Genomic DNA, 23751 nt, shown 5'->3' on the forward strand with positions numbered 1-23751 from the left:
AGAACATATATCCAGCTCCCTTAAAATATAGGTGAGCAATATTTAAGTAAAGAAAATATATCAAGCAAGTTAAAGATGTTCGGTTTTGTAAGAAAAACGCATCTAGCCGCTAATTCCCAACTCACCTTAAAACAGATTCTAATTTTCAAATAATTGACTACATCATCTTACTTTTAGGAGTAATACTAGTGATAGCTGAAAATTCTTTGATAACAGTAATAAGATTCATTACATTTTGAATTAATACTGAAACATTGAAATATATTTCTACAAAAGAAGGGTTCGTAATGATAATGATAAAAATCTTTGGAACGGATTATAAACAGTAGTACGTTCATAACACAAATTAAACTGTAAATATTCTAGCACGAATTCAGTACGAAATTATAAATAAAAAGAAACATTATATGATTTTCTTGGTATTTCTAGCCTATTATATCAATTTCTGCTTAAATGAAAAGTTGATAAGAGTGGAACTGTTTCCTGGTTTTAAACCGCGGATAAACATTTATCAAACACACTCAAACGAATTGAACTCTCTGAAAAAATTATTCATTATACAAAGGTAAAAGTAGCTATCATATATTGTGTAGACTAGATCACAACGAAATAAAAAAAGAATGGCTTAGATTGTAAAACTAGATTAATTGTGACCTACTTATTCGTGTATATGCTTGTGTTTTAACAGTTGTTCTAAAAGAAATATACTAAAGTTTAATACGCAGAATCAACATATATTTTTCATATAAACACATTGGTATGTATAGCTACTTCCTGTTATAATATATCACACATAATATTATTGTTTAGATGAAGGGGGTCGGGAAATGTGTGTCGGTATTACCATAAAGGTTCCAGATAGCACCGAAAAACAATCAAGTTAGTTGCGTACAGATGAAGCTCAAATGAATTAACTAAAATGTTATTTACAAGTAAATTATTAGGATATCTGTGTTTAGATGCATAGGAAAAACATGGGATTAAACATTGTGACTGAATAGTTTCAGCTTATTGTTTTTTGTTTTTTTGCTTATTCGCAATTCATCATCAATTCACCTCCTAATCGAAACGATTTAACTATGATTAAACATTAATGTGTATGTGTGATCTAACCATTCTTATGTAATCCTTCCTATCAGCTCGTATTCTTTCATTTGTTCGACACCTCAACTAGTCAACAATCACCTTGGTAACAAACACCACTATCTATTCAGATATGAATCGGTTAATAGATAAACTGATAGTTCAGCTTAATGATCAACTTTGAATGTTATGTGTTTTCAGTGCATAGGACATAGTATGCATATGGATTGTTTATGTAATCAAAAAACTATTGTCAATAAACATTAAGGTAGTAATAGTAGTAATAGTTAGTTTGTCATGGTTGTACCAAGGATGAATACTTTTTGATTAAATCACGCCTCAACTGATCAAATGACCATGATCAGTGCTGGAAAACACTAAATAATAGGTGATGTAATCATTATGTGCAAAATTGTATAAACAAAATTGATATTTCCGTCCTCACTCATAACACCTCTCATAGTTTCGATGTGCATCTGTGTGTTTGAGAGACATTAAGAAATGTGGAGGGGTAGGGGGAAGAAATAGGATACATCATACTACGTTGACTAAGCCACACTCTCGATAAACGATTGGTTACGTGGTGATTATTGATAGTTGTTTAAAATGAATCCGTCCTGTTTATTAAGTATCTATGTTGCTGACATTGAAAAGCAGGTGTGATTGACTATAATGAATTTGAGGAGTTATTTTGTCAACATTAATTCTATCATAATCAGTTGATTAAATTGTTGTAAATTAGACAGTATCTAACACAACTCTTGACTAACAATTAGCATAATCACTGTTATCAATTGAGAATTTCACTTCATTAAATATTTCGTAAACTGAAATATATATGTGTATATATATGTTGGTAAGTCTTAGTGAAACATACAAAAAAACTCAGATATTTGCACTGTGAATAAAACACACATGGTTATTGGTTTCTTTATCTTTTAATGTTATAAGTAGTTTAACAATATTTATTTTAACTATTTTAATGCAAAATAAAACCTGTCTTCATTTGAAAACTAAATATCAGTCCCCAAACATAGTTGCTAACAGTTCCTAAATCAATGGAATTTAGTGATACAAGGAATAATATGTTACCTAGTAGCTAAATTACCTTGAGAATATATCAAAATAAAACTTTTATTCGTATTTAAGTTTATTTTCATTGTGAACTGAAAAAACTGTCAAACATCGTCATGCAGCGGTTTATTGTATGCTGGTTTAACGTAGAACTACTCAGTAGTGCGGTCATACGAAATTATAAAAATTGAACCGGATACCTCTAGTTCGAACACTGATGGAAACACCATTAACCATTGAGTAAGTTTAAATTTAGGAATTCAGTTAGTTGGTTATATGTTTAGTGATCTACAATTAATGTTATCAATGAATTATTGGAGCTTCAGTGAATCAATTCATTTCATAGCTTATGAATTTCCACTAGAACTTTTGAATACGTCTCAGAACTAGTTGTTAATGAGTATATAAATACATATGAACTCAATAAATTAACTCGAAATTAATAGGTAAATAGTGATAGAAATCAGCAGCTGTCATATAGGCTTATTTCTAAATTTAAAAAAATTATCTAGCTATGCACAATGAAAAATGAACACTAAGTTTTAAAAGCATGTTGAAGTAATTTCCTTTTGTCCTTTAATTAACAGACATTTTGTTCATCTGGAATCAAGTTCATGATCCCTTTAAATGGATGAACTTAGTTTAATTGAATGACAAGAATATGATTCAGCTGAATGTTATAATCAAATTTTTTCAGTGTCTATGTGACATGGAACGATACTTTAATTTCTATTCATTTTAGCACAAAATAAATCTGTTTTGATTTTCGATCATTAACTTATTCTTCGAATACTTGAACAAAACACAAATTAGTCTTTATAATCTTCCAGCAAAAGATGCCATGTAAATTACTGATAATTTAGTGTTTTGGTTAAGAAATCAATTTAATTGTATTGGCAAAATATAGTGCTAAATCGAATCGTTGAAAAGATGTATTAAATTTTAAGTGGTTAGTTATTTCTGTTTGCCTTATCTTATTTCGGAATAACAAGTGATAACACATTAACAATTTATACACTAGTTGATAAGACCTTAAATCATGATCTTTCCTTTGAGATTGATTATATACAAGGCTGATGAATATATAGATTGAAAAATCAGTAATCAAGTAAACTCAGTACTTGAAGTATTTCACAAACTCACAAATAAATAATACTGTTCAAAACAGAATACGGTATCTATCCTTTCGGTGAATGTATTTAAGGAGGAAATTGATATGTACAGAACTGAATTTAAGATATCTGTGGGGTTAAATGAGATAAAAACTTAATTACTAGAAACCCGGATACATTGAATGAATCTAATTTTTTTCATGAATAAATTATTCTTTCAATCTATCTTTGATGTTTAGCACGGAATGAACTCCATTCAGTTATCATTTAAAACTAAGAACCAGTTAACAACTATCTTATTCTAGCGCGAAACTTCTCAGGAGAACCCACCACGATCCATCTAAGTATTGAGATATCCAGCTAACCATTAAATTACTGGCTAGACGTCCAGTTGTATTAATTCCCAACCCCGAATAGTCCGCAATACAGTGTGGACACTTTTTTTCTTCCTCCATAGCTGTGCTAAGCCGATCACAGCTTCTCACTATGACATTCAGAACTTCTATCCAAGTTACTTGTAATCACGTGACCATAGTTTTGTCGGATTTACATCAATCTGTTATGTAAACTATTTTCAAATTAAGCTTATTTCTATAACCCCCCTACGTCAAATTTTTTCAAGGATTAAGAAGTTAAAATTGGAAATGTAGCTTACAATTAATGTTAACAAGATTGATAGCAGTTGTAACAACAAAGCTATTACAGGTGTTTAAAATCCCCACCATTAAAAAAAGATGAAATCAAACTCATATTGATACACATCCACATCTCACAGCAGGTACACATTCATAAAGATGCACACAGACATTGCGTAACCGTTACTCTTTAATTTAGAAAAAATGACGATTTTACAGACATAAATCAAAAGAAGTCACAAGACAAAAGTGTATCAAAATTAGCAAAGAACTGGGTAACAGATGACTTTTGTCACAGAATACATGAAATTTATTATTAAAAAAGGCATATGAATCTACCTTTTTGTCTTTTTTTAATTCTTATTGGACAATGTCAGTTAAATAGAGTGATTTGTTATCATTATTATCATTTATTATATTATTAGTTTGATAAAAATGTGCTATCATGTAATTAGCTGCTGGTAGTTTGTAAGAAAGAATCACTAATATTATCCAGCTGAGATAAATGAACATAAATCTATAAATTCATTTTTACTAGGAAATGTAATTTATGTGTTTATCAATGAAAAAGTAACAAGATTTCATTTTCAACTTAATACATATACGAAGGGGGTTTTGTGGAAATTTTAGTAATTTTATATAGTTGAAATCATAAGTCAATTGAAGCTAGACCACCATGGGAAACCTGGAAGCACTGGATGGCCGTTTCGTCCCACTGCGGGGTTCCTCAGCAGTGCTCATCCATGATCCCGCCTCTCGAGACTCGAACCCAGGACCTACCAGTCTCGCGCGCGAGCGCTTAACCACTAGACCACTGAGCCGGCATCCGGTGGTGTTAATGTCTAACTTCAACCAATCCACGAAGTTGAGCAACCATTGTTTTCAGTGAGTTGATATATCCCAACAGACCTGGTTGAACTCCACCGGTTACTGCTTCCCATTAGGCCCTGGGTTCGAATCTCGCGAGGCGGGATCATTGATGCGCACTGCTGAAGAGTCCCACAATAGGACGAAACGGCCATCCAGTGCTTCCAGGTTTCCCATGGGGGTCTAGCTTTAATTGACTCATGATTTCATCTATATAACAAATATACTTTACTTATTTGGTGGGAAAATTTACAAAGAAAATGATTGCATCTAGTTCACTTTTAATTCTATGTATTAGTAAAATTGCCAGTCGAAAACAGTGTTGTGTCACAAATTTATGTAAGATAACTACTGGAAACTGAAGAAACATTAAATAGTTTTATATTTTTCAATAGGAAGTAGTATGCATAAATCATCCCCCTATTTAGTGGAAATAGAGCCTCTCTTCTGACATGACTGAACCAGACTGATCCTAAAGAAATTGAAGGTGGGATTTCAACTCACTGAATTTGAATCCATAGACTAAATTCTATTATACGGGTCTAGAAATTTGAAAGTCCTGTATTTAATCCTTCGCGTGCATGAGGGTGAGTACTGTCGAGTAGAAAAAAACTTTACTCATGAGAGGCCATATTTTCATCACCTTGTGTTTGGATAGACTTTAGTAACTTATTTCATAGTCTATTCTACTCAATGAAACTATTTACATCGCTTATTGTTAACCTATTATTATGGTACATCTTTTACTCTGAAAAATGAACGAAAATAATAAGGCCTTTTTTATTTAGATTAAAAGGAATTTTCAATGATATTTAAATGGATTTTCTACAGTAATAGTAATAATAGCGGACGTTTATGGTGAAAAGCGAATGTAAATAAATAATTTGTAAATTGGAGGATTTCAACAAAAATATTAATGGCTTCTTCATATTTTGATAATTACTATCAGTGATGCAATTAATTGTTTTGCAATTTGTTTTTGACCAATACACCATATTGACAGAACATCCTGGAAAGTTTTTTTCAAATTTTAATTTACGAATTCCAATCAAAATTAAGCACTTTTAATGAACTTTTTTAAGTAAATGATTTGAAATGATTATTTAAGAAAGTAAATAGATCACTATTGGGTACTTTCAATACAATTAAAATACAATTTTTCAGTATTAATTTTAGTCAATCGAATAATTATCAACATCACAGTGTTCCATACATTTCACTTTTCGTTGCCCCCTGAATCCCTTTCGTGTTTAAGTTATTGGGGTATACAAATAGTGATAATAATAATAAAGAATAATAATTGCATTAGCTGGTGATGAATCATTTATGTAAAGAATTAATTTCATTCCATGTTGAAATTAACTTATCAAATAAGAAAGTCATGGATATAACAATAAATAAATTTTCAATGGACAATAAGAATAATAAATTATGTAGATTTCATTATTTAGATATTTCAAAGACACATTCAAATGAGTTCATCACTTTTCTATTTATTTAACTGTTTAATTAAATAACAAAATGGACATTCATTCATTTCCTGGTATCGAAAAAAAACAACATCAGAAGTTGTTTTCTCATGACTTTTCACACATCTTGTTTATTTCATATTTTTATAAATAACATCACATCTATTAGTTTATCCGTCGAAACATCTACCTTTAAGTTAATTTACAAAATAAATCTGTTTATCTCATAAGGAATTTTACACTTTGTTTAGTCATATATATAATTGCATGCATACAAATATATCCGTAGGTAGGTGGATAGAAGTTAAAATGTCATTTGTTTGTTTATTAGTGGATGGAATGAAAACAAAGTTACGCAATTGGATTAAATGGTGGGCGATGGCGACCTAGTGCTTATTTGCTTGTTTCATCTTGTCTTCACGTTGTGTTTATTATTCAATCTGGTTTTTTATCCTTTTCATTCACCTAAAAACATTGAAGAATTCCTATTTGTATGAATATATCTATCCATCTATCTATCTATCTATCTATTTATCTATCTACCTCTCTCTCTCTCTCTCTCCCTCTATATATATATATATATATATATATATATATCTTCACCTTCACATACAATCTGCCATGCAATGATATGAGAGCAATGAAAAACCACATAGAATTCCAGTTCCTTGTAAATGTATTGATCATGTCAATTAGATAACTTAAGGTTCCGCTTGATGTTGAAAAAAAAACGAATTTTTGCCAGAAATAATCAAAAGCAACAAAGAAAATAGATAGACACTGTCTTGAAAAAATAAGTTGTCCCCGGAATAAATATGATCTATTACATATGATTATTGCATGCCAGCAAGTTTATTGTACAGGAATACGGTGTTTTTCTACTTTCGCTTATAGATTTCATGACACGCAAATAACGTTTATCTCAAATTGGCATGTTGGAGGGAATAAACGATAATCCTTGATTCCTTCCTTAGCATACAATTTATTAAGTGATAATAAAACACAAATAAGGTTTCCCAGGTGATATATTTTGTGATGAAAACTAACCGTTGAATTGAACTATTCTGGATAAATCACTCTACTGATGATAAAAAAATTAATCTTTTGTGTAACGTTAATTTTTCTGTCTTAAACATTAAGTGAATATATCAATATCAACTGTTAGATAAATCTCTGAATATTACTGTCAATAATGGAAATATTTGTATGGGTCACAGTACAAATTATCCTGATTTCCCATCACCCAACAACAATTATAATAATAGACTTATTCACTTTTACAAATTCTATTACCGTAATGAATTCTCAGTATTAACTATAATATATTACAACAAATTTCTGTTAAACATATATTCAAATTAAAAATATTTAAAAACGGTTGTTGTTAATTATCTACTATACAGTAGATACGAAAAATCCAATACATCCAAGATTCCTCTTTAATATAGTAAACAAAAATATATATCTTATTTTAGTATCTAAATGTCCACATAATCAGGACTGTTTTAAGTATTTGAATCAATTGATCAAACTGAGTATTGTCATACGTACTTACAAGTTTAATATAGTGTGCCTTACAATAGATACAGCTTGTAATTTCATTACATTTAGACATTATTATAGATTTTGTAAATTAGATAAAATAAATTTGGTTTGCCAGTAACAAGGAAATCCAGGACACGAGTTAAGTCCTTTTTTGAACTTGTTAGCCGGATGCAACATCACCACTGTTTTGATGTTTATACTTCGCATACTTTTGAATTCAAACGTCAACAAAATATAAAGTGAGCTATCTACACCAAAAGATTAATTTGTTCAACGTATATGGGGAAAGAGACTGCTCGATTTCAATTTTGAATATGGAAATCGTAAATTGCGAAAATCAATACTAATTAGTAATTTGAATCTCATGTGATTAATGAACACACCAAACCTGCTAATGACCAATGTAATTACCTAAATTAAAAATATCATCATCTACATCAGAACAATAGACAAAAATAGCATTTAATGACTTAGTTTGGAAATATAATACCTTAATTTCAAAGCTGATCCACAAAAACAGAGTAGTACTGTAGTGAACGAGAATCACAGTGTGGAAAACCAATTTTCTTATTATACAAAAATACAGAGTACTTACATAAAGTGTGAAAACTATAAATTGAATACTTCGTTCGCAAATCTTCCATCAATTGTCTTTTACATCCTCCACGAATCTTCCATTTATTAATTCCTTAGTGTTTCCCATTCTGTTTTTTTAATGCTATATTCCCAACTTTTTATTGATAGGCATAAACCTACTGATTGGTGGTATATACTACCTATGTCGACATACATATGTAGCGTACACCACAATTTCAATTCATTTATTTTGGCATATCAGCAATAATGACAGCGAAAATCAGCATTATACTCAAAGAAAGCACTCCAAATTAGTTCAAGTCAAACAGTGGACAAAACATTTTATTAATATTTTACGAAGGATAAAACATTTGAGCTAAAAACCAACTGGTAATAATCTGAAGTTATTTGAACTTTGATAATTTTTTAGTTGATATTCATAGTGATGTTTTCCTCTTATAGTAGATCATATTGAACTTGAACCTTGTTGTTGAGAACTATCTCACATTTGCTCAGTTCCTAACATCTCAAAGGAAGGTTACATTAAACCGCTACACTACTGCTTATTCAAATATTCAACACTTCTCCAGTTTGGATTTTCGATTGACCACAACTAGGTATTCGTCTGAAATTACACCACCTCATATCTTTCTCCTTACCTCTTCCAAGATCCTTCTGAATAATTTACTTGTCCACATGTGATCGATCGGATCACCTGCAGTGTGGTTTGGTCAAACCCATGTAGCTTTGTGTGTGCATTTGTGGGGGAAACGGTGATACCCACAACCATGTTGTTGAAAGTGCATAGATCAATCAACTTCTCGTCATTCTCGTTCATTTCTCCAGTCCATTTCACTACATAATGCGATGTTCATACAGCGATGTTCATCCCGATGTTAGTGTTCAGACTTTCCATTAGAATGATCACGTATTTTCATGGGTATTTCTACAGGATCAACTACAGTCTCCCATAAAACTGGTTTCTACTATCTTCACCTCCATTGGTGGTGGGTGCATATCAATGAATCACATTCAGTTCGGTTCTTCCCTTCTCTGTTCTCAACGATCATTTGATGATCTTACAATCATGAGTTTCTCATCCGAAAAGTGCTATCGGTGGTTCAATTCAACTCTATGTGTGTGTAGGCATATTCGTCTTCATTAACAGAATACAACAGCATCTCTCTAGAAACTAGCATTTTCTGTTCAGTTTGAGCATGATAAGTTTTAGTTAAGCCAATAATGGTCACTATGTGTCTTCTCATTTTCAACGTTATTCAGGTGACCCTCTTAGTCTCTCGAGTTGTCGGGACATCCCACATACTCACGTCTATTGTTGTCTTGATTTTCTGAAGATGCATCGTGTTTGTGGCTTCTGAAGTATCTCGGCTCCTATAATGAGGCGTCATAACCTTCCTATAGGGATATCAGTCAGACCTCGAAACAATGTTCAAAGGGTCTAAATGATTTTTCCTGGTTATCGTTTGTTTAGCAAGGTTCTTCTCCATGAGGTTGGTGTTGTTAACTGCACATCCAACCCTCCTGCTTCGACCGAGCTTGACGTTAAAGGAATGAGAGAGGAGCTCTGGGTGGATTTCGTTGTTTTTCGGACAATATATACACTCAGTGGACTATTGAGTTTAGAGTTGATGGATGAAGTCACAGATTGTGTACAATATAGATTCAATATTCGATTCAGTAACTAAATAACGTGGTCTATGATGAGTAGGTTCCATTGCATTTTTGCTTACTGGGTTCAAAAGTAATGTTGAGTAACATAGAAAGATTTTGAAAGACGATTCAAATGCTCGGAAGTGTAAATGATTAAAAATGAAAAAAAACTATTGAACTAATGAGGGAAATTACATAAAATTCTGTAGGTTATCAAGGTTACATCAGGAAGATAGTAAAAATCGTTGTTGAGAATAATAACCCATAATCCTTCCTAGAATCCCCAACAACACGATTTCTACTATAATTTTTTCATAATTCAGTAGTAATTATTTCTCCAGAATGAAACAAACATATTCTCATTAATATAATTTAAATCATTCACTGTCATGCATATTTTCATAAAATCACTAACAAAGTGTCGGTTCGTACACTCAACTTTAAGGTGAAGATCTTTCTTGAAAAATGGTGGTACCACTTTGCTTCTTTAACCAGAGTAAATATAGACGAGCATTAGACATATTATTGATCGTTATAATTCGGAGGTTTTAATGATCAAATCATAGTCTAATTGTATATGATCTGTTAATCAAACATTGATCTATGTATTCGGCTAAGAACCACATGTTCGTAAGAACATTAATGGTGTTGTTTTAATACTCAAACCAGTTGAAATTTAAACAGCATGAATCTAACTGATGTTTGTTTCGCCATTTGATGGATATAAGGTAGTAGGGATTTACTGTTACTAAAAGTCTCAAATTACTCTAAACAAAAGTTCAATACTGCTTGACTTGCAATGATTCACTAACTGATGTCAGTTGGTGATGAAAATCAACCCTTACTTTGAAATCCATTATGTTACTTCGTGAACGGCAGTTACCCTAAATTGATCCTGAAAGAACCGATTATTCATTGATAACCAATCCAATTTACTTATTATCCAAGTTATTACGTGTAGTTCATAAGTGATAAATTAATTGATAAAAGGGATAATCATAGTATGCATATTTGAAGTAGATCCAATATAAATTGTCTATTTTTATGACATCATATTTCTTTTGTTCACTGATTCTATGCCCATGCACTGATAATGGTGTCGGCAACTATTTCGCTAAGTTGTCCAAATAAGATGTTACCAAATAGTTGTTACTGGTAAACAAAAGGAGTTGGAGATATTTTTTCTAAAACGAGATCTGCTTCAAGCTACGTAACTGTCTAAAATGACGGCCTACCTTAATTGTATTGGTCAAAACTTTTATTCACTGTGATTATAACATTCTGCGTAAATCACTAATAGTGCATGTTATTTTAAGAGCAGTGAATGTCCAATTTATTCATGAAGTTGCATATCTCAGTGTATCAGGGTGTTGTGATACTTGAATACTCACTGGGTATTTTTCTAACCTCTAGAGACAAAAAGTTGGTTTTAAAAATCTTGATAGGAAATGTGGTAACCTACCTCTTGACAGAGTTTAGTAACAGATGTATATCAAACTAAGGAGTTTACAAATAACATTATTGTACTGAAAAAATAATATAATTAGATTTGTAATTGAATAGTTTCATAAAGTTCTCGTTTAAGCTTCACAGTCACGCTCCAAGGTTGATAATAATGTCACAAATAATTTAATTTCTTTATCGAATTCCTTCTAAGTAGAAAAAAGAATTGTCAACAGTCAGGAAGTGTCAACCTTCCATAAAGATTCTACTACTCTGGAGCTAATCATTATAACTACCAACTTTTCCTTCATTCCCTAGATCTCCTTATCAACACTTCCTTAAGGATTGCAAAGTAAGAACATACAACGAATCCTCGTAGAGGTTCTTCCATCACTGGTCTCAATGAAAATGTATTGATATAACGAATTATGATCAGATTAACGGGAGTACTTTACAACAGATCTTTTGCGTTGCGATAAGAGACATATTATGTATTTTTCTTGTATCCTAGAAATGATTTGAGTGTTCTAAGTTTGGCAAATTTGGAGTTCTATCATTCACTGTCTCATGACACTCATTCTTATAACTTTGAATTAATCTATCATAAAATATAATTTATGGTATGATATCAAATGAATCTCTTTTACTTAAAGTTCATATTCATCAGATTATTGATGATGACATACAACATTAAACATTTGAAATTCTCCTCCTGAGAAACAAATCCTCTTCGTCATTTCGACATCAGATATTTTCCTGTTTGATGAAAACTCATCTATTACATCAAAACAATAAGATTTTATTCCAATCACTACACCACTGTTTAAATATATATTGCGGTACTGTAAGCAAAACTAATTATTTATAACGTATTCATTGTATCTTGGACTTCAACAAAGGTTACATTTCTTAATATAATTTACAATTTTTCTAAAAAAACTAGTTCTGTTAGCTCTTAAAAGTTAACTAGCACTTATGATATAAGTCATAGTAACTAATTGTGTTATCTAATTACTTGTTCACTTTTACGTAAATACATAAAGAAAAATAAACTAATGATTTAATTGTGCAGTGAATAATGCTAAAATCTGAACTAAGTTACGATACATCAATAATTTCATTTAATTATACATTTTCAACCCTGTTAACAACTTAAGAACAACATACATGATGACATCAGTGTTACTAGGTGTTTAAAGTAAATTCCATTTTTATAAAAATAGAAAATGAATTTCCTTTCTGTTTGAAAGTATATGTTGATAGAACTCAATTAATATAATCGAAATACTATTATGTAATATTTGCTGAATGAAATTACCAATATACTATGGATGTATTTCATCTGATATTGTGATTAGACAATTGGACTAAATGAATGTAAACGGTAACTGGAACGACGAGTATAAATTGGTTAAATCAGTTGGCTCGAAATTTAATGTGAAGTTAATATGAGTAGTATTGTGGATAACATAAGGAGGGAGATTTTTGTTTCATGATAAGAACGAATCACTTACTTATGGAGGACTAATTTTTAGATTTAAGTAGAAGAAAAATACCCAGCACCATTCCCAGTTACTTCAAAAGTTATCCTAAAGGTTTTGTTTCAAAAGCTTGAAAGTTAACAAATATTTCAGATGGATAATATAGATTTGTAATCCAAACACATATGTCGAAACCTACTGATGATCTATTAAGAGTTGATGTATATACACGGAATAGCTATTTCATTTTGACCTCGGATCCATTAGGTGTTCCGTGTTCATTGTTCATTAGAGATTCATAAGTTGATACCGATTTCTTAAAATGAAACTAACTACAAATAACCAGAACATTCAAGAAATCCCATAAATGTTGTTGATTGTTAACTGCTTACAATTCTGAGTACTCATCATTGTTTAGAGAAAACCACTCAGTTCTAAAGAGTTATTAACAAGCTGTAATAAAATGAATTCATTTCATCATGTTGAAAATGTCATTAGTTTGTATTCTTCGAGAAAAAAAATTACTAACTTAGATCGACTCATACTTTCAACCGTAAAAATACTATAATCTCCGCAAATTCCCACACTGAAAATTTAATATGTTTATGAATATGACATAACTTTAATTCTAACCAGGCCGTCAAGTTTCGATACTAGTAACACTCAATATTTCAGGTATGCTTTCTCTGGCTTAATTGATGACCTGTACTGCGAAAGAAACAGACATTCAAGGTTATTTGCTTTTTCTCCAGTTCAAAGCTGTTTATGAAGAAAATGATTTACAATTTTAGTTGCCGAAAAAGCTATACATAACTATCGTATAGGTAAGATATTTGTTACTGAGGTTATTATTACATTTTCTTCGCATGCCTATTGAATGAAATGTAAATCCCGACAAAAAGAATATTATAGTTGAACAGACATTATGGATAAAAGTCTACTAATTATGAAATTAGTGTTATGCTACTGTGTAAACGGTAATAAGAACCAAATTTACAAATAAAACTTACGTTATTTTCTAAGAAATAGTGTTAGCGTTCACGAAACAGTGTAACGCTCATCAAAAATTCACAGTCAAGAAAAAGTATATTTATTTAACCATAAAGCTGGAAAAAATCAATGAAAAAGAATTAAACGTGAATTTAAAATCATTCTCTAGTCACCTGTCAGACATTCAAGGGATGGAAGGATTTGTCTATCTATATAATCCACAACACAGATTAAGGCTCAACATGAACCAGCCTGCTAACTAAATATGCTTCGAAAGGTTATTTTTCACACTGCATTTCGTACTAATTATCTTTCTCTACAAATGACAAAGAGATATCCATTAAGCAGCAAAGACCAGAAAGCTACAACCTCATTCAACGGCTAAAATGCAAGGAATTGGATTAGTAGAGAGTGTTGGAGTTATAACGCTACTGACATCCAGAACGTTAAAAATAATGATTCATTGTATTGTTGCTAGTTCTTACAACAATCTGGGATCATATTCAATATTCTACCACGAAAATACATGTAAAATTACGTGTTCGTCGTGACTGAATAGAAGTTAGATATTCAACTTATCTAATTTCTCATCACTTCATTAAATTATAAATCTTTAAATTAATTAATTTTATGTCACAGTATGTAGCAAACATCAACTTGATAGTTTATATCATATACAAACAATACAGACGTTGAAATGTTCCTTATTCCTATTCCATCTTTGCAGGAATATGTTCGTACAAGTAGCTTCAACGTACAGATTGTTGATTCACAATAAGTGGAGGGGGTAGTAAACCATACAGAACAAAATACAAATACGTACAAATAACCAGTCGGCTCACCATGTTTTTCACAATGAGAACTCATTTACTACTGTTCTATATGATTTCATCTGATCCACTCTTGTATCCACCACATCGTTCTATTTCCCTACTCAACTCACTTTGAAATACAAGTGAAAATAACTGTGCATAGAGAGAATGAAATATTATTAACCACATTATCGTGTCAGTTAGTCTATGTGGTCGAGTTTGTTCATGTCATGGTTGGATTAGATTAAATAAGTATTCATTAAACTTGATAAGATGAGGTGATTTGAGGAGATGGATTGGTGAGTCTATTTTCATTACTTCAGTCAGTATATTGGAATGACATGAAAAGCCTTTAGGGGTTAAACCAAATATGCAATAAGTTCAATTCATAAAAATCGAGTTCGAAAAACATACACAAAAAAACAAAAAAACACCATGCCTCTTCTCTCCCATGTTTCTTTCTATGTGAGATTAATTCGATGTTTGTTTTTTATCACTCAGCTTGTGTTTTTTATGAATGAATGGACAGGTGATTGAACTTTAATCTTTTACTGTAAGGTTATTGCTTAATGTTTTTTTTCAAATTTGAAAATTCATTGGATTGCGTCATCCTCATCATCTTTTCATATTAGTTATTTTTTATTAGTAGATGAACAGGGACACACCTGAATATATTCACCTAGAGCGAATGAAAAAATTAAAAACACATAGGTGGTTCCTACTCGTTTTTTATCGTCTAACACAAAGCAACATAAACTCATACATATATAGACAGATCGCATCAGAAGCACAGCTGTAAAACTTATGTCGATAATGACCTGATTTGCTAGTTACTTTTCGAAAAACATGGATCCTGTCTGCCTGACTATCTATCTCATCTTATGAAAAATTCAGCCACATATGTCAAATCATTCAACTGTGAATTTCCGATAATATATTAAAATTGCGACTTTATATTGAGGTGTTTTATTATCCAGATTGCTAAACGAATACTTTCATTCTCAACTCTTTCGAAAAGTCTTTCACAACGTGGCTCTCTCTTGTCTTTATTTCTCTCAGTGGATACCTCTCCGTTTCCCTCCGACTGGTCCCTTATTATTGCATATATTGTAAGTGTGTGTATGTGAGTATGAGTGAGTGTTTGTCGGTGTTAGTGTAGACGAAATTTCAAATATTTGATTTTCTGATTGTAGAAAGTAAGGTAGTGAGTGATTGCGTGACAAACATTACATATTTCCTTACTGTGTGAGTATGAATGCATTGATTTCACCACTCATTGTGAACATTGGTTATTTGACGTTGATGGATATGAATGCAATGTGATGAATGATCAGTATGAAGATACAGAATTTGAATAATGAACACATGAGAATAGCAATAATACTGTCCAAATGATACGTCTGAAATCCACTGCATTTCTGTTCAAACCTAGTAACTGTAACAATGAAGACAGACGATCAGTAAAACATTTGAAAATATCTAGAGTGAATACATTCGATAATGATGACCAGAAAAGAAAAAGAATGACAAACTGAAGATGATGAGTGTGACGATTCTCTATGATTTTTGATTTACAAATGAAAATACTGAATAACCGCGTTACTGTTCTTGTCATTAGTGTCGTTGCTTATAAGGCCTGGAAGACTTCTCATGAAATATGGAGCAGTGTTACTCTAAGATGAAATACCATCTCTAATGAAACTGGTCTCTGTCATCTTCACTGTCAGTATTCGCCGGTGCATAACACTAAATGACATTTATTCGGATCCATTAATTACTTCTAAATAAGATGTAATTATTCATATATATTCACAGAATAACATAAGATATTCGATAAAAATAAATTATTATTCTTGTTTATACATAAGTTGTGACAATATTTTATTTGCGAAATTTGAAATATGGTAAATAAATTGATCGATTGTAGTTGATGGTCTTAGTGAAAACAGAATTGTCAGAAGGGTTTTTGGTGGAGATTTAGAATTTTCATAGTTGAAAGCGTGAGTCAATTGAAGCTAGACCACCAGGGAAAACCTGGAAGCACTGCACGGCCGTTTCGTCCTATTGTGTTACTCCACAAAAACTCCTTCTGATAATACTAATCATATTCTCACTAGTTGCTGACTTCGTGAGGTAAATCCAGGAGTTCTAATGAGAAGCACTGACCAGTGGAGTTCAAACCACATCTGCTGTGAGATTTTAACTCACTGAAGATTACTGGTGAACGGTTGCTCATCTTCGTGGTTTGGTTGGAGTTAGACATTAACACCACCGGAGGCTGGCTCAGTAGTCTGTCGGCTAAGTGTTCTGTCGCGAGACTGGTAGGTCCTGTGTTCGAATCTCGCGAGGCGAGGTCGTGGAAGAGCACTGCTGAGCAGTCCCTAAATAGGACGATACGGCCATACAGTGCTTCCAGGATTTCGATGGTGGTCTAGATTCAATCGACCCACGGTTTCGACTATGAAAACAGAATTGATTGAAGACTAATATAACTCGAGTATACATTTCTTAAATTAAAAAAAATTATTGTTAAGAAGTGTCAAACTTCAAACTATTTTTTGCAGGTATAGATGAATCTTGCTCATTTTAAGCCCAACATAGTACCAAACCCATTTTATTATTTTACTTGGAAAAATAAAGAACACAATTTATTTACTACCTCTTTATTTTATATATACATATATATATATATCATCTGGTAAATGAAAGGGTATATTTACACTTGGCGCTTTTTTATTGTTAGATATAAAAATGCATATGTAGACACTTTTAATAATTAATTGCTCTCGTATACAATAATCAATTTTTTTAATTATTGTTATCACAGATAAGCATATAAGGGGAAATGCCAAAATTATGAATTCATAGTGTCCATGTTGATTTATTAATTCAATTTTGATAAAGTCTTGGTAGAATAGTCTAAAGCCATTGTATCGAATTCATTTGCCATAATTGTGCAATAATGACTGTTATTACTGTTATGATTATTAATACTTGTGTTAGGTGTTGTATTATTTGAATAATTATTATTTACATAAGTTGGAGTTATTCGAGGTAATAAGTTACTATTATAATGATAATTGTAAAGAACATTATTTTGCAAACCTAAATTATAGTTAGATAATTGAGAATTTGAATCTACTGTCCAATTACAAGAAATGTTGTTGATAGTTGAGTTTTGCTGTACTTGAGATAAAATACCTGACGGTTGTTGAGTTAAAGCTGATGATTGATTTTCATTCATTGGAATCACTTGATTGTATGGTTTTAGTAAATTTGTATCAGCAGAAAATGTACATGTCATTGGTATGACAGGAGTATTTTGTGTATTAAAATCGATAGGAATATTGTATGTGACAGGATTTTGTATATTTTGGCTATTTGACTGCATAGAAGTTGTGCTGTTTATTGCTCGCATGTAGTAGTTGTATAGAGATTGATATTTTTCATATAACTGAGATAACTGAATTTCTGGTAAACTGAATGCTGACGGGACTGCAGATAACAGAAATCCTGTTGATTTGGAAGATATCGAAGGGTTATTAACAGCAAGCGACTCATTCAAATTAGCAAAAATAGGATTTGGTAATTCAGGAATCTGATTTATACGTTGTTTTGGTACAGAAAATGCGGATGAATGTTGTTGCTCTTGATACATATAGGTTACAGGCGTTGAAATATTCAATGAATTACTTAGCTCAGGTGAAAATATACCGTGTGATGTATTAAACAGTTGTGATGAATTATTCAATCCTGAACAATTGTTTGTGGACTTTAATTTCCTAGTTCGCGATACCATACTTTTACGATGTAAAAGGGTGCCTGAAGTATTTGATGAATTTATGGATGAATCATTTGAAGTACTGGATGGATACACTGCAGAAATTTTACTCTTTGTTGTAGTCTCATTTTCTATTAAGTAAAGCAAAGGATTTTTGTCAAAGAATTGTTTGAAACGATAATAAAATCTCATCACTTTGAGCCAGAAAACTTTCATGCAAAATTATGTTTTCCTGATATGTAATGATAATTACTCTGTTGTCTAGTATATATTGTTGTCAAATTAGCAAAGAATGAAAGAGCTTACTTATAAACTGCTTTTATAAGCCAAGCAATAGTGTTGCACTTTTAGTCTTCATTGATCTGTAAACATTCAAAGAACCTCAGTGATTATAAGTTGGGCGCTAGAACTAAGTTTCCTAACCATTATTATTTCTGCAACATAAAACGTTTATTCTGTTACACCTACGAAGTATATTTTACAATATTTAATAACTTCTGCTTTGAATAATTCAGACTCATAGATATTTATTTTGTTAAAAAGATAATTCAAACAGTTTCGACTAAGAATAATTTGCAGTGAAATCCTTTTTATTAAACTAAAAAAATCTAGTTCCTGATAAATATTTAAAATTATTGTTCTAATTTTTATAATCCTCAGAGATGAGAGAACTAATTCATTTGTATTGGAAACTTGTATCACCTCACTGCTATTTAGGACTATAATCGATGTGCGAATTCAAACAACTGAAACCAATAAATTAAAATTGACCTCATTGCAAAAGTAAGTGGCTATCTGGACCCAGTATTTATTTGGCGTCTGAAGAGGAGATACAGGATTCAAATCCCGAAGAGGACATTAAATCTGCGATTCATTTACTTTTCACATAAGATGAAACCTGTGTCCTAGATTCCATTGCTAGCCACTATCCATCTTCGAGTAAAAAAGCGAGTAGTTTTATTTTGTAGGAAAAAATATTATTTTGAATAAACATCCATTAACTGTAGACTTACTTTGATGTGTTCGCATATGTGTTTTCATTGAACTTTCTTGTGCATAACCCTTACCACATATAGTGCATATATGTGGTTTACGTCCTAAATAATGAAAATGTATAAAAAAATATTTTAAATGTAACACTATGACTTTTTGATTTTATCTAAGTCAACATAAATCAAGATATAATACTTATCGTACATTAGGTCAGTTGCTGCCCGAATAACTCGATGGTAAGATATCTGACTGTGAAATTAGATGGTGTATGTTGGAATCACATTAATTCCCTCAAAATTACTGTAACGCCATTTAACAAAATGTAACATGATACTGAGTACTTTATGAATACCTCCAAACAACCAATAGCTAAACTAACAACCATTACTTGATAATATTATACAAATTTTATTCTATTTCCACAAATTATAGTTTGAGACAATTTTTGTATTATTAAATCAATCGAAATACCTCAGTATTTATGAAAAATATTCTTACCTGAATGAGTAGTTTCATGTGATTTTAAATTACGCTCTGTAGCAAAACCTCGATCGCATAAATGGCATCGGTAAGGCCATTTTCCTGTATGTGTATATTCATGTTTTCTTAAGTCACCAGGAGTTACAAACGCTTTTGGACATTGACTGCAGACATGTCTACGTGTCTAAAATTGTTTTAAAATCCAGTAAATATACGAAACGAACATTATTTTTTGTCAAAATATGTATCGATGACCTGATAGATAAATCACAAAAAATTATCTATTAATTGAAAGATACAAAACTTTATTAATCAGATTCGATTTAAACAATAGAATTGTTATAATATCAAAGTCAGTAAAAGTACATGTGGATAGCGATATTCACTCGAGAGTGCTGCGCGTTACAAAAATTGAAAATCATGCTCCATCTATCGTATAGCTGCTTAATAATGAGGTGTTCACTATAACTTATTGAGTAATACGCACAACGTCGAAATAACTAGTTCAAATCACTTAATTTTTAAAGTAATAATATGTAATCTTACTTCTTAGCTGAGTCCAGATCCTATGTATGATCGTTGGTTCATATTTTATTTGTTCAATATCATTCGTTAGGTTGATAATTTTTAGATAAGTCTTCGAAGGTCGAATAATGTAAAAGTGGTTTTTAAATATATCGAAATATAATGCCTATTGTTGACGAATATGTTTTGGGTCTAGTACTCATTACAAATGAAGAGAAAAAGAAAATTCCATGTATATGTCTAAGAAAATGTGATTCACTTATATATGGTTAAAAGTATTTCCTTGAGAATTAATGGATATAAACAAATGCAACTTACATTTGTATGGGTATATTTATGAAATATGAGGTTAGACCCAGCTGCAAAACGTCTACCGCATATGCGACAAACATAGGGTCTTTGCCCAGTATGTGTTCGTTCATGAGTATTTACACCACTACGTGTTGAAAAGCCTTTGGAACAATATTTGCACTCAAATGGACGTTCACCTGAAATAAAATAAAAACTCATTGGAATAAATTTTATATTGTCGATTTTAATATTTTTATGTTCATATGAATAGTTAGGTATATAATATATGGAACATTTAATTTAATAATAAGAAAATTTTTTTCCTAACCCTTGTCTACTGACTACTCATTTTGAAAATGTGTTTTGCAATGAGCCATGGAACGTTGAAAATTGAATCTTCTTATTCTGATACTACTAGTTCATAACTTAAGTTGAATACTTGAAAGCTCTCAACTTTAAACTACGCTTTGTGAATATCTCTTTCTTTAAGATATAACATTATAGGATGAATCCAAATCAATACACCTCAAAACTGGTAAACAATAACCACGCTTATAGTAGAAAATTTGATGAAATGGAACTCTGTTTGTTAATCAGATTTTATTCAGATCACTAATGTCTAACGCAATTATTTTTCACAGGAGTTCGTAGACATACAAATCTGTTTAGTCAACTTAATTCTTACCTGTATGTGTTAGTGTATGACGTTTTAATAAGGATGGACGATCAAACTGCTTATCACAGTGTTCACAAGTATGCATACGTCGTTGCCTTCTTCTACCACTAGCAACTTCATTATTCCCAACTTTTATCAATGTGGATTTTACTGTTTGTGAAGTATCAATCAAATCAGCAACGCATAAATTTAACTTGACCGACTTATTCAAAAAAGAATGTTTAACTGGTTTCGTCAATTTTTTCTTGAATTTTTCATGATCCTTTGAACTTTGTTTACCAGGTGTTGGATTACTGAGTAAATGACTGATTGTAGAATTCAGTTGTTGTTGATCATAAAATGTTGCTGTTGTAGATGGTGATTGTTTTCCGGAATTTATTGACGTGTTGTCACATATTGTAAAATCAATACTATTGATACTACTATCAATTGGTATTGTAATTTTCTATTTAGTTTGTAACGTTTTATTTGTGTTGCTGGTGTCGATGTGGCATCAAGTTTGGACTTTGATAAGGGTTTTGGTGTTTTATTGGTGTTTTATTATTCTGTAACGAAAACAGTGTTTAAGAAATTCATATTAGAAATAACATAATTCAGTTTATTTTAGATTTGCAACTTAGGAACTTATAGTACCAATTGTATAAGCACTTTGTTATCATTAGTTGTGATGAGCACTCAACCGTGTGTCGTACACTTTGTAACGAAGATGATACTGTTTCAACTTAGACTTAAATAAGTTCCAAAAATAACCCTATCACCGTATAAATTTTCAGACTGGATGAGGTAATAAAATAAACTGATTTGAAAATAGCTTGAGATTATTTCTTTCGTCTAATACACAACACATGTAGGGTAGTTTTGGCAGATCTTATTAAACAATTTTCATTCTAAAACGATTGAAAAATATAAATAATCCTTATGATATTCTTTTAATGAGGTTATAATGCCTGATCTAATTGTTAGGTTACATCCATCATAAATTTACTCAGTTGAGATAACACACTATACCAGAGGACACTGAACAGATGATACGTACAAAGATGAACTCTTTATCAGTGTACCTTACAATACTATTTGCATAGATCAAATACAAAATTTTCAAGTTTCATACTAAACACTTAAATATTAAAACTATTAAGTTGGCGCTAAGTGGTACAATTCCAACAATTGTATCACAGCTTACATGACTGAACGGCATCAGTTACGTCTCAATTATTATAGTTTGTTAATAAAGTATTGTAAATTTGTATTAAACAGATAACTAAACATACCTGTAACAATAATAACTCTTTATCGGATTCTGGGCTTGTATTATTTGATGACGAACCGGATGATGTTTTAAAGTAGGTTGTACCAATACCACTATCTGTCGACGTTTTTTTGTAAAGAACAAAAAGGAAAAACCAGAAGATTTTATGATGCCATTAATACTTTTATCAATCAAAAGTTGTAATAAATGTTGATAATTGTCATTATTTTACATAAAGTATTATTTATTGGACTGCTTATTTAATGAATGATTAACAATTGAGTCTAAAATCTATTTCAAGATCTATTCTGTATTCTGAATCAAATTCGTAATTTCATAACACATATGTGCATACTAATTGAATTAGTTATATGATGGACATTTTGAATGCATTTTCCATCTATGAAACGATGATAATAATAATTCCTGAGTAGTGAGATTGATCTGATAGACTACTGTAAATTTTTATCGCCATATAAGGTCACATCAAGATCTTAAAGTATTACCGGTCATTGAGTATTTAATTATTCATGTATTCAGTTTTAATTAATTTATCAAAATTCGCAAAACATAGACTTACCCTTCATCGAATCACCGATGCAATGTGAATATTCATCAAGTAATTTTTTAGACGTTTGTAATGATTCCTTATTGCTCTCAGTGTCCATTGTGAATTGCTCAAAATCCCAAATGAAGAAATAAACTTCTGAGATAAGGAAAAATTTCAATTGGATCCGGATAATATAATTTTTGGAAAATATTGTAGTAAAAAGTTTATTTGAAAATTCGAGTAAACAGATTAAATAACTAAAGCATTCTGTTTCAAACCGAACCGTTTAACACTTTTAATGGATTTAAGTGCCATAACGAATTCATTTCTACCGGATGTATTTATGCCAAAAAATACTTATCAATTGCTATCCAACAGTCTAAGCAAATCAATCGAAAATAACTTCTTTCAAAAAAGTATTAATCTTGATTGTTATCAATACGTTTTG

The 23751-nt window shown here is 31.1% G+C and overlaps 1 protein-coding gene across 1 annotated transcript; it reads right to left on the reverse strand.

Annotated features, from left to right (window-relative positions):
* Positions 1-17642: 17642 nt before the first annotated feature.
* Smp_166570 (zinc finger protein, putative) lies at positions 17643-23421 on the reverse strand (the record flags this gene model as incomplete). Its single annotated transcript, XM_018792816.1, has 7 exons — positions 17643-18406; positions 20031-20196; positions 20856-21025; positions 21514-21926; positions 21982-22049; positions 22776-22870; positions 23334-23421. The coding sequence occupies 7 exons, from the start codon at positions 23419-23421 to the stop codon at positions 17643-17645; spliced, it is 1764 nt and encodes a 587-aa protein (XP_018644333.1).
* Positions 23422-23751: the final 330 nt, after the last annotated feature.

The sequence above is a fragment of the Schistosoma mansoni genome, assembly GCF_000237925.1.
Source record: "Schistosoma mansoni, WGS project CABG00000000 data, supercontig 0111, strain Puerto Rico, whole genome shotgun sequence".
In the NCBI taxonomy this organism is placed as follows: domain Eukaryota; kingdom Metazoa; phylum Platyhelminthes; class Trematoda; order Strigeidida; family Schistosomatidae; genus Schistosoma; species Schistosoma mansoni.